The sequence below is a fragment of the Scophthalmus maximus genome, chromosome 15 (assembly GCF_022379125.1).
Source record: "Scophthalmus maximus strain ysfricsl-2021 chromosome 15, ASM2237912v1, whole genome shotgun sequence".
In the NCBI taxonomy this organism is placed as follows: domain Eukaryota; kingdom Metazoa; phylum Chordata; class Actinopteri; order Pleuronectiformes; family Scophthalmidae; genus Scophthalmus; species Scophthalmus maximus.
Window position 1 is genome coordinate 4,310,001 of NC_061529.1, and position 17,285 is coordinate 4,327,285.

A 17,285-nucleotide genomic window follows, 5' to 3' on the forward strand; every position below is an offset into this window, starting at 1 on the left:
GTAGAATGATGTTGCGATTGCTTAGAAATCACAAAGCGTCGGGAGGCAACACATTTAACAGGATGGGTTCAGTTCGTGTGCCGCTTTAACTGCTGTTGCCTAGTTTGTATGTTCCTCTCAAATTTTGCGTCACTTTCTTGAAGTGATGTCGCCGAACCAGAAAATATTATTCACCGAAAGGAAAAACTCTTCTTCTTTATTGCATCTTGTATCTCTCTGAAATAAAACCTGACCTGACGCAGCTTTGATTATGGTTCATTAAATCTCCAACTGTGTCTTCTGTTCTTTGCAACTCTGAACATATCTTTTCTGGAAGGTTGATGACTGGCACGCTGTTAATAGCAAAACAATAACATCATATTTTTTATTTTTTTTTAAAACAGCTGTTAAAGTGGCAAGCTCCAGGAAAAAGACTGAGAAGGTTCAAAGGGAAAATGGCACGAATCACCAGGCTACGTGAGAAACAAACTCAAAAGTCGACCACAATACCTTACTGCAAAATCAAAATGAAAGCTCTTTTTCCTTCAAAGAAAGAAAAGAAAACATACAACAAAAAGGTAAAAACGTGTTATTCACACACACACACACACACACACACACACACACACACACACTGTGATGGAAAGACAGTGAAGACACACTCCACCACATCGCACACTTCCACATAAACACACAGAACCCCACAACATTATTAAAACGTTGTCCTGTTTGTTTTTCAAAAGGGGATTTAAAACAAGTGAACGGAGAACAGATGTATTATGATTTGTAACGCACTGTGTATACATGCAACGTCACATACTGAAAGTATTGTTAGTCACTTCAGGGCAACTGTTATTATTTATTATTATTATTATTGATTCAAATGCTGATCCGCTACAAGCCAGCTCGCAGCCTCAGATCCTCAGGTGGGTCTTTTACTATTTGCTCCAAGGTCGAGGCTCAAACTCTAAGGGGGACTGAGCTTTCTCCATCAGGGCCCCTCGACTGAGGAGATGAGGCTGGCCGAGCCTGTTCCTCCTTTTAAGTCACTTTTGAAAAAAAACATTTCTATACACTTGCTTTTATGTGACGTCGTCTTTTGATATTGTCTTTTTATATCTTTTTTTTTTTTTATTCAGATATGTGAACTGCAAACCGTGTTATTGTTGGAACGCTGATTTAAATTGTCTGTGATTTGTGTCTTTTTGTGAAAGCACTTTGTGAAGCTACGTCTGAAAAGTGCTATATAAATAAAATTATTATTATTAGTATTATGTTGCTAATGCTTGCAACCATGACTGCAAAGTTCCATAAAGCAGTTAACAGACATTGCTGCATCCGCCATCTGGTCAGTCACCACCGGGCAAAAAAATCATATTTTACACAAATTATTTTCTCCCCAAAAGACTTTGTTTGACGCTACCATACTGTCTTTTGTCGCTGTTACGTGATTTGCAATTTAGTCCGGAAGGCTATTAGTCATACTAAGCTGATCATAGCGCATCATATTAAACAGACAAATATCCTCTCCACACTGAATTTGTTGTCCAATACTGAGGTTAGTACTTCCAAGGCCATCAGAAGTGTGTTTAGATTGTCACACACCTCCGCACACGACTGAGGGCAGAAGGTCTCTCCGGTGTAAATATGAAATTGCAACACATGTTTTTGTAAATATTGTCGAAAACAGTACGAGATGTATTATGTGAACAGATTGCTAGAGTTAATCTTTTACAGATCAGTTCAATCCCCTTTTGAAGAACCTGGCGAAAGATCAGCTTCAGAAGCATTTGTTCAGGGAAACCTTCGGACTTATCAGAATTCAAATCGTCAACATTTCAGGTCCTCTGTACATCAGGGCGACATGAATATGACATAGCATATGAACGTGTACCTCTTCTGTTTGTAAGTGAGCATGGCCTCTGCGATGGGGAGCTGGTGAGCTCCGTTGGCTCCCACCATGTACTGAGTGACCCTCGACACCACATCCGGGCTCTCCTGGGCTGCACAGGACACAGAGGTTAGTTCTCCTGCCTCAGAACGTACGGTCTCATATAAGGGTCCTGTAGTGTAAAAAGTCAACAAGACCAAAGCGCCCACCAACAACAGGGGCTTCCGGCTTGTGGAACAGGTCCCTCCAGGCAGCGTCTTGGAACAAGCTGTTGTATCGATAGTCGATGGTGCCGAGATATTTCGAGACTGGGTGTGCACCTAAGGGGCAATGAAAATCGACGTACAGTGAGATTTGAAACAGGTGCCGTGTGTGGCATTTTAATACTAAGACAATAAAAACACGACCAGTGATGAGAGGGTTGGAAACCCTTCCATTTTACATTCGTGGAAAGTCTGTTGAAATACATTACGCAACCAAACAGGACCCAGGCACTGTTTATCACAGCACATTGCACAACACTGTGCAACATGGCAGGTTGTGAAAGGTGTGAAAGACAGATGGAGGGGAAAAACACATCTCCTCCTTGGTCTGTAGGAAACTAAGTTTGACACCAAATAACTCCACAACGAGCTGAACAGTTGAACAATGCGAAGAGAAGAATCATTTTAAATTTGAATCGCACATTCATGCTGAATCATGTTTGAAGGAATGACCAAAAAACGAAAAGGAATGAAACAGCTGTCCCGTAACTTGTTGTCGGACTGTCACTAACCCAGCGGGATGATGAGGAACCTCATGTATCCGAGCCAGTCAGGGGTCTTGTGGGAGAGGTGGTCCACAAAAAGCCTCAGCACTGCACTCAGGTAGTGCTGCGCTCCGGCCACGGCAATCTTTATGGGAATGGGCGTCTGGGAGTTGCAGTTACAACTGGGAGACGAGACAACGAGGCAGAATGACCACTCAACGCGAGTTTCACGGCGAATGCCGTCACGTTTAGCACAGGGAAAGCGATGAACTGTTTCTTTTGCCATTCAACCAGTGGCGGCATGCGAGCGGCGGACTCACAATCTCTGTATGCGGGAGACGATGGTGTTGAACGCAGCCTGGATGTCTGCTGTGGTGCAGGTGCACACCACTGGTAGGTGGTGGTTCTGAAGCATATCTGAAAGATACTGAGAAGGAAAGAGGATAAGGAACGAGCGACACAAAGGACAAAACGAAGCGTGTGTGACCTCACTATAAACCTAATGTAGCGCTGGGACAAACTGACCAACTTCCAACTGGGACAATCAGAGCTGTGGAGGAGCGCTCACAAAACAGCAGCAAAAACTATCTCCACACGTACTGTACAGGCAGGGGTGCATTCACTGAACTCCAGGACATCCCAGCGTCTCCCCAAAAGCACAATCCCTTTACGGGGTCCTTGTTCTCGTATTTCTTACCTGGCCCTGCCAGTCCGACGTGTTGATGAGGATGATGCTGTCGGGGAGGTGGTTATCAGACACCAGGATGTGGTTCAGTTGGTCGTACACCGTCTTTCTCGGGATCTTGGGAAGGACATTAAGAGAATGTAGGTGAAAAAAAAGGGACCCCAAATCCTTATTAACCAGATTAGACCATTTAAACATCATGGGGTTCGTAGAGAAGCTCAGCTGAGAAAGTCCACACGGACGTCAGTCTGATGTTTTTTGGTTTTGTCCCGCAGCTCACCCTTCCTACCTGTAGGTGGCAGCGCGTGTCCAGGGACCGTTCGTTGTCCAGGCTGTTGGCCCTCTCGTTCTGCGGCCTGCTGGGCTGGCGCTCCTTCAGCGACGTGCTCCTGCCTCGTCTCCCCGCCAACTTCGGTTCCTGCCTGACAGCGAAAACAATGTTCACATCCATTACATATCGGTTAAACATTCATGCGTGGAGATGTCAAAAGGGGCGATTTCTCTCGCTCGTGGGTTTCACCTGTTGGATGAGATGATGAGCGACTCTGTCTTGGTCATTTTGCCACTAGGTGGCAGGCGCTCTAGAAACGTGTCCATGTTGTCCATCTCCAGCTCGGTGGTCGGAGTCACCGCCTCCGGCTGCTCCTGAGGAAGAAAAACGAAAACAGGAACAGGGTTGATGAGTTGTGAGCTGACTCGTGCGGTTATGAAGTCAATTAATTGTTCTTTCCAAAACAACACACTGAACATCGCCACACCTTGAGTATCCTGACTGCACTTGTGGATTTCTGTTGTTATTCACTATGACTCATTATAGTTGTATCTGGGTGTTTTCTACAACTGTGCAGAGTATACAGTCATTATTAGAGGAACGTAACAACTGAGCAGATTCTGGGTTTTTTATGTTTTCTAACTATTGACCTTCACAATGACACTGATGTAAATTATTGATCCCGGGCAGCTTCAGGAGCTCATACTCACAAAGGAGACATTATCGGACACGCCGTCGTCTGGAAACTTGCCTCCGCCACCCTTGGTTTTATCCGGGTCAATCTGGAATGAGAAGGTTTGAAGGCATAACAAACATTACCTGCTTTCGATGCAATCCGAGGAGCTTTTATTTCACAAGGCAGTGGTTCATTCGACATGGTGCGATGGCTCCTGGAGTTCAACAGAGGCCCAGCGGTTTCATAAACACACCAGCGATCACGTTACTGATGGGAATATTTGAGTGTGTGTGTCTGTGTGTGTGGGGGGGGGGGGGGGAGGGGGGGTTAAAGATTTCCCTGAGCGGGACAATTAAAAGCCTTTGTGCCCCGGTGAAATTCGCTCATCGGCAATCGATGCAGGTCACTGGTTGCGCTGGTCTGTTTTCCAGCTGTTGCCAGCTGTGGTACTGAAATGCTGAAGGAAAACTTCCGCCCTGCCGAAAGGTATTCAGGCCCTGGGATTTTTTGTTTTACAGTGTGTTGGAGTGACTCTGGTCTCACCGGACTGGGAGGCTCCCTGTGGCTCCGGCTGCTGTGGATGCTGCCGATCTCAGTTTGAGAGCTGGAGAGGGAGAGACCCTCGAAATATGGCCTGGAAGAGGGAGAGAAAACAAATCACGTGAACGGAAACATGACTAATCGCCACATATGAGGAGACGTCTTCCGAACCAGTGCGGCAGTTTACAGGTACAGTAAATCTGACACCAACAATCTTTGACTTTGTGCTTTACTTTCCATTTCGTATGGGATTTTATTTAGATCAGATTAGATTATTGAAAAAAATATATACATGTAAGAATACCAGCAGCGTGAGCAACAAGATACCAGCTGCTTTTTGGAAACGCTGCCCTGTGTTTGTACAAAATCCAAAAATGATTTGCCCTTAACAGTGGTGTAAGAACTAAACGTAATAAATGAGTATATCAGTATGTTGTTAAATGACGTAGTGGAGGTTAGTGTCACCGTACTGCTTTAGCTTTAGCAGTCAGTTTGTCCAATATCCCAAATCAACCATCCCTCCAGACTCACGAGTCAATTGGCGAGTCGAGATGAGAACTGAGTTGCATAACGTCGTCCGTTGCTCTGGAGGAGATTTTTCTAAAGTGTGAGGACAATTACTCGAGGGACATCACGGCTCGGGCTCGGACGAAAGCCTGTGTTAGGAACTGGAGATGTGGAGCTTGGCAGACATGAAATAAAGACACTACAGAGCCTTGCATGATGGGAAGCGAAGGATCCTGGATCTCTACCTACACTAGGACATAAAAGTGGGAATATTTTACGGCCTCTGTTGTGCTGATTTTAATCATTCTAGTTTGAATCTGGCTCTTGCAAGTGGAAGTGCAATACTAAATCACTTGAGTACTCGTTAACACTAATACCTAGAGATAACCCCTTGATATATAAACTGTTCATGTTTTTTAAATGCTAAAATTACAATATGCTGACTATTTTTCCGTAATATTGGCAATATTTGCCTTTAAAACAGACAAAAATTCACGATACAGCAATTAGAATCTGGTGCCTATACCCTCCAGCACCAGTGGATCCATTGACATTTTCAAAGGAGGTGTTACAACATGCTGAATCTTGCAATATTCAGTCACGCGACTCACGCACTCTTATCGTTGTTTGGCCTGCAACGCCATAAAAAACTCACACACACTCACTTGAGTTTGGGCTTCGGCGTACTGAGGACGCTGTCATCGTCATCCAGCTCTGGGCCGCTGTCACTGGGGTTCTCAAACTCCACGCTGTCCAGGTCCAGGTCCTCCTCCTCCACCTCGGGAGGCGGCTCTGCCGGGTCCTGCTCCGAGTCCAGCACCTTCGCACGCACGCACACACAAAAACCAATACGTAATGCGTTTTCAGTGGCGCAGTAGCTCCACAGGAGAGGAAAATTGCATTCCCAGTGGACGCAGCGGCATCTAGAGGAACACCCACCTCATCTGAAACTCTGAAGCGCTTCAGAAGAGCCACCACGCGCTGCTTAAAGTTCTGCTGCTAAAACACAGGAGGACAAAAAAAGAACACACACACACACACACACACACACGTCAGTTTGTGACCTAGTTATGATTCATCACAGCGCTCTGATCGATGCAACACAGGGAAAACATCTGCAGCAGAGCGGCAGTAGATACATTTGCAGTGTTGGTTGCGGATCGATTATTATTTTATTTTTTTTACTGCTTCTTGCTCATGTAAATCAATATTCGCGCAGCGTCGTGCCTCATCTGCTCCCCCGGGGCCTTTCACTTCCTGTTTCGGCTCACTCAGCTCGATAACACCGTATCAAAAAAATATACAATACTACAACTGTCTCATTACAGCTCATTAAAAGGTGTTTAATATTACTTGTTAGGCACTTTACCATCTGCAAATGAGACTCGCCGAGGTGTTAATTGAAAAAAGCCGGTGTGAGAAAACTGCACTGCCTGGACTAATATCAGATTCTTCAGTTACAACCACAAACACAAGGCTATGGCTCCTGAGTGTTTTCCACATAAAAGGTACTACACAGCCTTAATATTCCCTTTTCACGCCAAAGAAACAGGTGAGGTAAAAAAATAAAAAAACAAAAGGAAAACCTTCAAATCGTGTGACATCTCTTCTACTGTAGCTGACAGTACACATGGATCAGCTCTAGTTAAACCCAGCATGCTTCTCATCTCTTACTCTGGTGATGGAGGGGGTCCTGACAATCGACCTCCTCTGCTTCTTCGGCTTCCTCACATCGTACTCGTCATCCTCAAGATCCTGAAAAAAGCACGAGAGTGAGGATAAATCTTGGTTAAAACACCGCCTCCCATTTATAAAAGAAAAGAGGAAGAAAAAAGCCAATGCATCATTTATACTTGGGAGTTCTCCTCAGCAAATTATGCAGTGCGGGGTTAGAGATGTTTTATTCCAGCCTCGCGCCCCAGCTGAGCGCTTCGTTATTAACCCGCTTGCCGTCGCCGGGCAGGATAGCGGGAGGCGATTTTTTTTCTCTTGACCCTTAAAAGCGCGATGGCTTCCGGTCGGACTCACCTGCGCCTGCACCGCGTCGTCGCTGGCCTCCTGCTCCGAGGAGAAGCTCTCGTACTCTTCCTCCGAGTAGTTGTCTGGGGCGGAAAGAGAAGTCGAGCGATTACGTGGCAGGAGTGTGGAAGACGTCTCATGAATATTTCAGCTACCCCCCTTTTTCAAATTCGCCCCGCTGCCAGGTTCTAAATATACACACACAGAGCGGTGTGTGCGGCCTAAATTTGTATAGCTTTTCTGCATGACAAGAGAGAGACAAAGAGACGCTCCGAACCCTGTGAACCCTTCTCTGTTCGGGCCTCTTTAGAATATTAGTGGTGATAATGCTGGTTTTCGTGCCGCTGGGGGGGCAATGAGTGCGTACCGGAGCATTTGATCTTCTGCTCCTCCTGCAGGGCCGCCTCCTCGTGGTCTATTGGCTGACTGGACAGGGAAAAGATCCAGATCTCTGCCACCTTGCCCAGCATGTCCTTCTGGTTGCCGCAGAGAGGGAGGACCTGGCCTCCCTCTGTCGGGTGCTGCATCACCTGGGAGGCAAAGGAGAGCGAGGGAGTCAATTCGGTGAGACTGCGTCATCTGAGCTCGCCTCTCAGTTATTCCGATCCTCCGTATCCCGACGATGTCCAGTACAAGAAACAGACTTTCACGATGCAACTGTTGCCAATGAATCCTTCATTTCACGAAAACCACTTTATTGGTTTTCCAAATATGCAGAGATACCAAGTGCACCACCTGCAGTAAACTCAATATATCCATCCATCCGTCCATCCATTATCGAAACCGCTTATCCTCTGTGGGTTGCTGAGGGGCAGGAGCCAATTAAACCAGAATGCATTGCAGGCTCAGACTAACCTGATCAAAAAATTGTGCATGCTGTCTTTCATAACAGTAACAGTTAACTGCACAAAAGAAACATTACAGTATTGGAATTGGAGTTTTTAGAACCATACAGTTTATTTTCAGTTTCAATGTTTTTTATTAGGAAGACATAAGCTCACCCTCTTGTCTCCTGGCTCCAGCTTCATATTCTACAGACTCTACAGGAGTCTCATGAATCTTCTTATTGAACTCTCAGCAAGGAACCAAATAAGGATATTACTCAGAACTTTTCTTTTAACTCAACTAATGTAAACTGAGGTTTGAAGTAATCCTGACCTCAGAACAAGGAACAGAATCATAAAATCCATCTCAAAATGAAATGCGGAGCAATTGGGGCAAAGTGGTCCTGTTGAAATGAATAAATCACCACCTACAGTGGCACAGCAACGTCCATTGCAGACTTCATTGGCTTCCCACTAACACGTGAGAGCATTTTAATCACGTCTTTTTTTGCTCTTTTCTGAAACACTTCTTCATATTTCTCGCGGCGAGGTAGAAATCAATTTCCTGCTCCAACGTTTTCTTTCTTCCTCTCCGAGATGGGACCTCAATAATAAGCTCCGCTGAGCGCTGTCTGCCATATGGGAACTCCTTGCTTATATCAGCATCATCTGCACTGAAGAATAATGATTCTGAAGCAAATTCATTTTCCTCGTGGTTCCAAGGTCTTTCTTATTGAAACACAGGAGACAGTCTGTCTGTGGGGTGAGCCTACTCTACTTTTTCCTCTTTATTATATTTCTCAAAACCGAGTGAGAATGGAATTCCCTTACGATGTGTCTATTTTCAGACCCATTAGAAGGGAAGACTGCTCACTTAAGAAGGCTGTTTCCTTGTACTGTGTGATTTTTAAGCACCGGGAACGTCCCAGGTGAGGATGAAGTTGTCCTGTAAAGGTCAACCTGCAGCTTCGAGCATGCACCACTTTCTCATTATCTTCTTTCACACCGCTCCCGACCTGCCCTGAGACTTCAACAACACGCGAACCCTATTCTCCCCTACATACATACGCCACAGGCTTATGAACACTAACATACACTCCATTACCCCAACAAAGCCGAGGCACAGACAACAGGGACGTGCGTACCTCTGCCATGTCGATAGACCCCGCGGCGAGGGTCTTGTAGCCCAAGATGGTTCGGTTCTTGTATCTCTTCCGCCGCTGGAGCATGATCTGCAGCTTGTTTCCCTCTCGCTTCAGGAAGTGCGGGTACTGGACGTGGAGGGAGGGAAACACAGGAGAGGAGAGCAGGAAGTACAAATGACTCACTCGGAATTTTAACCATAGCTTTCAGAGTATAGGTCTGGTGATATTGTGTTATATATTATATATATAAATATATATATATATAATATATATGTGTGTGTGTTTGTGTCTCACACGTCTGACTCCTCGGGGCCACAGAGACCCATTGTTGTTGGAAAAACTAATAAAAAGCCACGAGTGAGTCACTGGGCTGCACTGGGAGACCGTTCTTCATTAGCATGAGTTCGGCAGTTTATTTTCAGACACTGTACAGATGCGGCTCTTGCTGATGTTAACATTCACCCAAGAGTCTCTGCAGTGTTCGCCAAATGATTTTTATCCTCCGACCTCGAATGCGTTCACGGTCAAACACTCCGAAAAAGTCTTCTTCAGGACGGTGCGCGTTGCTCATTGCAAAACTAGACTTGTTGAACTGTGGCTTGGCCACACGGGAAGACAAGAGCACTCGGGGACAGCGCAGACCTCGGCCAAGCCCCCCCTCGATAAGACGTTCACGCAAAAACACGCCCGTCACTTTCCGAGTGAACAGCATCGCGTGAGCATCTCTCCTCGTCTACCTGCAGCGAGAAGGTGAGCGCCAGGTCCGTCTCCACTGACCCACTGGGTGGCAGCACTATCTCATGGGACCTCAAAATCCTCTTGGAGCCCTGTCAATACAAAGAAAGAAAGAAAGAAGGAAATGAATAAAGGGTTGTGTTTAATTTAGTTTGCATCCTTTCTGCTCCAAGTAATTCTGTTCCGCTCTGCAGCAAAGGTGCGGGACATACATTATTCAACAGGATTCCACACATTTTCTGAATTCATTTTTTTTCCTATTTTCTGCCCGGCAACGGATTCGATTCATATTAAACATTTCCTCGACAGACAGATTCATCGCCTCGCTGTTGTCTTTTTTGCTCCTGCCAAGCAGTCAAGTCGCAGGGAACACGGTCACGATCTCCCGTCTTGTTCCGGAGTTACGGCGTTGAATATATCTGTACGATGACGGCACACAGACGATGTCTCACCTTTGACCTTCTGGCTGTAAAAACATTATCACTTCATTAGGCATTTGTGTAAAGTTCGGTCATAACTAGTGAGGGAACTTTGGAGTTATGCACAAAACGCATGTTGCGTGAGGATGTGTTCCAGATTCTGGGCGTTCACAAGAAGGGGAGGTCGTGACCCTGACCTTTGACCTTCTGACCGCCAAAATCGAATCAGTTCATGGTCGAGTCCCAAGAGAACATTTGATCAAAAATGTGGAAAACAATCCGACAGAAAAGGAAATAAAGACAAAATATGAGTTGAAAACGTTCAGCAGCAAAGTACAAACCAGTACGATGCTTTTCATCAGGTATGTCAACGGGCACGTCGTTGAATTTGTCGGTGTTTGTTTGGGTCTCGCAGGTTGGTGCGTGTCTGCCCGGCGTGTACTGTGCGACATACCTGGATTTTAACCGCTATGACCACGGAAATCAGCTCCTTATCGAGTTCCCTCATCACGACCAGCTTCTTCAGAGTCAGGCTGCACAATCTGCAGAGGGAAACGGGACGAGAGATGTTGAGTTCAGCGCCGCCGCCGTGTCGGGTTTCTTTTAACACGCACAGACAGATGAGTCGCTCACACTCAAGCAAAAAAATATATCCGGAGCTTGTATTTATCACACGGTTGCATGTAAGAAATGTTTAGGAATAAGCCAAACACTCGCAGTTTGGCAAGAAAACACATTTCAGATTTCATCCTCGGGGTATCAACAGGTTTCATTACACAGTTCCTTTGAATGGCAAATATTGTCCAATATACCGACTGATTTTAGAATCAGGTCATAACTTTTAGCAGAGGAGAGAAATGTAATCAATTTAAAATGTGACCTCTCAGTTATAAAGCAGAGCTGTGTGGGGGAAATTTATTTTAATATTATATAAATATATAAATAAATATTATTGCATCCTGGAGGAAGAACTGGCACAGAAACATTTCAAAAAATTCCAAAACTTCTGGAGACTGGCGAATGTGAACCGAACTCCTGCCACCACTGAGGCAGGATTGGGCCGGGGCAGCCGGCCGGGGGGGGTGGCATTGTTAGGGATTTCGGGGCGGCAGCGGGGGGTAAAGTGTGCGTGTGTGTGTGTGTGTGTGTGTTTTAACAAGCCTGTCACGATTTCTTCAGACACTTTCTCACACACACACACACACACACACACACACACACACACACAAGACGAAAGTGCAAAAGAATTTTCTTCTTCTTCCCTTTCAGGGCCCTCTCCGGCTCCTTTCATTAAATCATTCAGGGGAGCTGCTCGGAAACAAGCCGGCTGCTCACAATCTGGGAGGCAGACCATTTATCATCCTTTAGGAAATTAAAACGGCGTTAACGGCGCTCGCTGGTTCGCAATGACATCACCCCTAAATTATTCCGGGGGGCATTGAAAAAAAAACAAACAACCCACGGCATTGAGTGTGGTTGGGCAGCGGGAACGAGGGTTCACTGTCGCGCCGAGTGAGCATGGGTGTGGGTCACACTTGCGTGTGTTGAGTGGAGAGGGACGTGTGTTGAGTGGAGACAGCCCACGGAGGTGACAGCAATACACCGCTATCCACTGTCGCCGCGTGAAGACCGAGGACGTCGACATCGGGCGCAATGCGATCCCTCTCAGATCCTCGGGAGGCAAAGCACTGGCGGGCAGCAGGCGAGGCGTGAAGCAAACGACCAAAGCGGAGAGGTGACACAACGCCGCGTCTCCGCAGCGGAGGGGGCTGTCAATCAGCCGAGGCTGAAAGGAGAACACTGGGACGGGAGCGCTGACAATGGCAGGTTTGAAGAAGGCCCCACTGAATGGAGACCTTTCACTCCCGCTGCCGAGACGCGACCCCAAGACATTCCGGGGGGGGGCACAATGGACACAAGCCAGTGAAGGCGCACATTGTCTTCGGGCCCTGCAAATCGCGCACAAACTAAAGCGCACAATGCGCAGCATTGTTGGCGCTCCTGCTTCGTATTCTGGCCGGTTTGTCCATGGGCTCCAGGCCCACGGCACCGCCCAATGCGAGTTATGCCGAGGTGGTGAGATGTTGGGTTTGCGTGGGCAGGAGCCACCCAGACTGGAAGGAAAATAAATAAATGAATAAAAAGAATCACAATTTAGCGTTCAGGGTTTTTCAGATTAGATAACAATGGGCTTATTTTGCTAATCTGCCGAAAAGAGAGAGAGAGAGAGAGCAGCGGGAACTCGTGTTTCTCTAATGCGGCAGCACTTCACTCGTAAGAGGATCTGTGTTGTTGACCCGTTTCTCATTAGTCGGTGACCTGAAATTGGGACTAACAGGCACAAGTGGAACCGCAACTAAAGGGTATTTGCTCTTTTCCTGACAATTTGTTCTAACGTTTAATTTTTATTTTCTTCTTTTCCCCCGAAATCCATTTTTAGTTCCTGAGGATTTACAACAACCAGAACTGGAACAGGCTCTTTGGACTCAAGCACTACGAAACCATTATTCAGGGCAGCACTGCCGGCGTTTCCTGCCTTCCACCACTTTAATACCTAAAACATCATCATCCTCGTTCCAGACTATGGACTAAAGACACTTAAAATTTATGCTTGGCAGTTTTGAAACAACAATATACAGGCTGCTAAAAGTTATTTCTTCATCGCATGTATTCGGATATGCACGTGTCTGAAATATGCTCATATTGGCCGATAAACACCGAGGGACTGGGAAAATGACTGATCGAGCTCTTTTCATCGGCTGAGTTCATCTCCAGTTTTTCTCAGCAGGCAAACTTTCCTTAAAAAAACAAGTTCATGTACCAATTTCTGTCGGTCAATTTGTTCAGAAAAATCTCCCGCACACTGTCTTAAATATTGATTTGCAACGTTTCCGTGCTAAGCCTTCGTCAGGCATCAGTTTTTTCGAGGACGGGAAGACAATCTTGAGAAGGGAGGGGCTGAAAAAGATTTTTTTCTGTTTTGAATGTTCGTCTATTTGACAGAAACACCAAACCCCTGAATCTGCATTTCACTTTGAGCAACATGAAAAATGCTCCTAATAACCTCACAACATCAAAATGAGGACATTACATAAGCATAACAACTGCATCGCAAAGATCAGACTGGATAATGACATCACATTTTGCAATATTTATATATATATATATATAAAGTAGAGGAGGAAATTATGATTGTTCAGTTGGGAGAAAGGATTTGCTCAGTGCCACATCACAGCAGCAGCTGCCTCTTCTCAGTGCGTTCACTCTGTTACCGGCTCAAATTGAGTTCAGTACAAATAGGCCTTGAAAAGGTTAATAGCTCTGCTCCTGTGGATTTGGAGCAGCGTCGGACTCCATCGGCAGCGGCGGCGGCGGCAGCACGGATGAACAATTTGTTTATTCAGACGCCGAACTGGAAAAGTTAAGCGTGGGGTTTTTCCAGTCGTGACGTCACACTGGGATCATCTGAAGTCTGTGTGATTCAGTTTAATCAGGTCAAATAGTTGGTGCAGAGGAACCGACTTGCACATTCTCTCCTGCACAACTCTCTACTTTTGACTTCTGGGTTTTCGTTACTGTTTTCAATTTTTTGCTTATGCATTAAAAAACACCCGAGCATATTCCCTACATGTGAAACCTACCGTACCTTCGGATTTCCCCTGCTGCAACTAAACCTCAACATCTGCGAGAGAAAGAAATCCACCTGAAGAAAAACACTACACATGTTTCTATACGAGCGCTTTGGGAACTTAAAAAGCGCCTTATGAATTCAATATATTACTATTATTATTATTATTAATATTCTTGTCTTCCCTGACGAAGCACAGGGGGTCAACAGGCGCGGACCTCCTCTCCGATCCTACACGACCAACACAATATCAGAACAACGCATCAGAGTCCCGAGAATATATTCACTGAACAGCTGCTACATTTTTTGTGTCTGAACTGGCGTTGAGGACCCACGCGCTGCCACCAGCTATATGTGTGTGTGTGTGTGTGTGTGTGTGTGTGTGTTCGTGAGCTTCAACACACAGAAAGGCACACAGCTGCTGCCTTGGCACCGCTGCAGAGGAAACCCTTACTCCCCCGTGCCGTCCCCTCCCCGCAGCCCCAGAGGGCCGCTGCTCCGCCGAGGGCCGCGCTGCCACATCCACCCCCGATTCCAGCGGCCGAGCTCGATGACAGATGCTCCGGCAAACGCCGAAGGGGGGAAGACCGACGGGCCCGGTGGCGGCCGCCTCGTCCGCCAAGCACAACAGACCGACGGGGGGGGGGGGGGGGGGGTTGTTTGATTTGGGCGCCGCCGATGCAACGCGACTGGAGCGACGTCACCCGAAGGTTTGCGTCGGGTCGTGGCAACGCTACAAGCGACTAGGATGCGATGACACTTCAGTCACTGTGAGGTGGAAAAAAACGCAAGCAGGGTAAATGAGTAAAGCACTTCAAATCTGAGCTACTAGTTTTCTTTTTTAGTGCATCTGTAATGTATAAAGCATTTTCAGGAGAGGATGTTCTCCTTTTTTAACCACGCTCCATGTATCTAACGCTCGGAGATCTGCCAAAAATGATAGTTCAACCACATCTGCTGTCACATCTGTCCGTGAACAGTCAAAGGCAGAAGTCGAGCGCAGCACGGGCTCGGACCGCGCATGGAGCAGAAGATGGTGAAGTCTCAATCTCTTCATCTAACCTTGTTTTGAAGAAATGGTCAAGAGTCATCTGGGGAGAAAAAAAAGAAACAGAGAGTCAAAGTGTGTTTTTCTGACGGTCAACGTTCTCCCTACGGCGAGCGTGACGTCCATTGCGTGCACCGCATCCGCACCCGTGTCCCGGTCATGGTCCTGCCCTCGTTCGACTGTTCCAGGCTGTTTTCTGGTGTCGTTTTTCCGTCTATTCCGCCGGCTTCGACGAACAGAGGAGGGCTTCTTCTCGCTGTCAGGAGGCCGAGGTCATGTTTTCACGGTCGTAGCACTAACAGTATGTGTAAGAAGCACGTCCGTGTCCGCATCTGGTGCATCAGAGGCCGCGCAGACTCACTGAGACTGTGAGCGTCAGCGCTCATTGATTTGTCTATTGACCAACTCTCTCAAACTATTTGGCTTCATGTCAGTAAACCTCTGCCGGGTCTCGACGCGAGACAAAGACAGGAAACTGACAGCAAACTAACTGGCTATTGATAATGACACCGATTTACTGTCAGCGTTAAAGTAGGAGTGACAGTGTGTCCAAATATTTAGAATTTAAATATCTATGCAGTATCTACAAGGTTTAAATCAAAATTAGGAAAATCAGGAGCTGGGGGTCAATACCAGAATCCGGTACAATCACTGTATAAGTTTATTTTCATTATCCATTAATCTTTAGTCGATCAGTTGTTTGGTTCATAAAATCTCATGAAATGGTGAAAAAATGACGATCGTGTTTCCCAAAACTCCAAGAGTAGCAAAGAAACCAGAACATATTCACATTTAAGAAGCTGAAATCAGCACATTTTTTCCTTTTTTCCCATAAAAACTACTTGAACCGATTAAACGATTATGAAAATAGTTTCCGATTAGTTGAGTACTCGATTACTAAATCGACTTATCGATAACTGTTGCGACTGTAAAAAAAAAAAAAACAAAGGACAAAAAAAAAAAGTACATTTAAATCAACCAAACAACAATTTTTTTGCAACATTTGTTCCATAAATGACAGAAGAAACAAGTCTATGGAAACCTCCGAATCGTAACTTCATTCTTAAATTCACTAACAGATACCTTGTACTTTCTGATAGGTGCATATTTGCATCCTGAACTGCTTTACTGTCTTATTCTTGACTTTATTTTCAGGTTACTGTTTGCTGATATTTCTTTCAGGCGGCATGTCTGTCCCGATAACCTCCGGCAGGAACATCGGGCTGCTTGCACACAGCCTGAGCAGCGTGACCTGAGGCTCGTTGAGCTTCACAAGTCCGACGGCGAAGGCGAAGGGGAAACGTCGAGTGTGCCGAGGGCGGGGAACGATCCACGTGCGTGGGTCACTTTCACCTGCAGGATTTGCTGCTTTCTTTGAATACTGAGAGTCCGGCAGCCGGACACCGGGCGGTTGCGCTGCATCGCAAATGACATTTGCACACCGACACTCCCCGCATACACAAGAAGGCGCTTAAAAATAGACGCCAGAAGAACCCAACGTAAGAATTGAGTTGGCGGCGGATCAGATTTCCTTGTTGGTTCTCAGTTGGACGACGGGTATTCCCCCCGCTCACAGAGACCAAAGGTTGTTTTTTATCCGTCAGAGAATCCCAGTTGTGCATCTGTCGTGAGCTAATTTCAAGACCTTTTGAGATAAGAAAGCAATTTCCAAAACAAGTAAAAAGGAATATTATGCCAGAGTAAGGGAGGGAAAGACAAAGAAAAGCAATTTTCCCTTTCTGAATTGTGACAAAACTGATGAGTGGTTTTATCCGACCGCAGCAGCACTGTGTGTAGCTCGTGTACCAATAGAGTTTGAGGCTCAGACTCTGGGGCGAAGGATAAACTAGAGGATTTACCATTTGATCTCCCTGCATTCTTTCTGATTACACGTCCCAGCCGAGCCCAGAGAGAGAGAGAGAGAGAGAGAGAGAGAATATGAGTGCGCTCAAAGGTGTTATTGAAAATTACAGCTCGGTCTCGACTGTCCTGCGAAAGGCTTGGAGGACATCTCACCGCCAGAGACGACAGGACGGCGTCGCGCTCTCTGATATACTTTCAATCTCTGACAGAAGAGAAAAATCCAATTTCTGCATCTGCCAAGTTGAGATTGGCAGCGGGCCAAGCCCGGGGCGTTTTCGACATCACCTCGGGGGCTGAGTGACGAAAG

General features: G+C 46.3%; 1 protein-coding gene across 4 annotated transcripts in view; it reads right to left on the reverse strand.

The window, feature by feature from the left end:
- pacs2 (phosphofurin acidic cluster sorting protein 2) overlaps positions 1 to 17,285 on the reverse strand; it is a 52,342-nt gene that overhangs the window by 9,173 nt on the left and 25,884 nt on the right. Inside the window, exons 2-20 of one of the 4 annotated variants that reach the window (XM_035610997.2) lie at positions 15,130 to 15,158; positions 10,894 to 10,981; positions 10,023 to 10,112; positions 9,286 to 9,411; positions 7,684 to 7,846; positions 7,326 to 7,399; positions 6,972 to 7,052; positions 6,237 to 6,296; positions 5,963 to 6,117; positions 4,794 to 4,884; positions 4,285 to 4,356; positions 3,824 to 3,948; positions 3,593 to 3,725; positions 3,316 to 3,420; positions 2,939 to 3,045; positions 2,646 to 2,800; positions 2,080 to 2,190; positions 1,874 to 1,982; positions 490 to 522 (exon numbers count right to left, since the gene is read on the reverse strand). In XM_035610997.2, coding sequence (XP_035466890.2) covers positions 490 to 522; positions 1,874 to 1,982; positions 2,080 to 2,190; positions 2,646 to 2,800; positions 2,939 to 3,045; positions 3,316 to 3,420; positions 3,593 to 3,725; positions 3,824 to 3,948; positions 4,285 to 4,356; positions 4,794 to 4,884; positions 5,963 to 6,117; positions 6,237 to 6,296; positions 6,972 to 7,052; positions 7,326 to 7,399; positions 7,684 to 7,846; positions 9,286 to 9,411; positions 10,023 to 10,112; positions 10,894 to 10,981; positions 15,130 to 15,158 — 1,907 coding nt within the window. The remainder of the gene's footprint in view (positions 1 to 489; positions 523 to 1,873; positions 1,983 to 2,079; positions 2,191 to 2,645; positions 2,801 to 2,938; positions 3,046 to 3,315; positions 3,421 to 3,592; positions 3,726 to 3,823; positions 3,949 to 4,284; positions 4,357 to 4,793; positions 4,885 to 5,962; positions 6,118 to 6,236; positions 6,297 to 6,971; positions 7,053 to 7,325; positions 7,400 to 7,683; positions 7,847 to 9,285; positions 9,412 to 10,022; positions 10,113 to 10,893; positions 10,982 to 15,129; positions 15,159 to 17,285) is intronic. The other 3 variants (XM_035610995.2, XM_035610994.2, XM_035610996.2) reach the window with 3 other exon arrangements.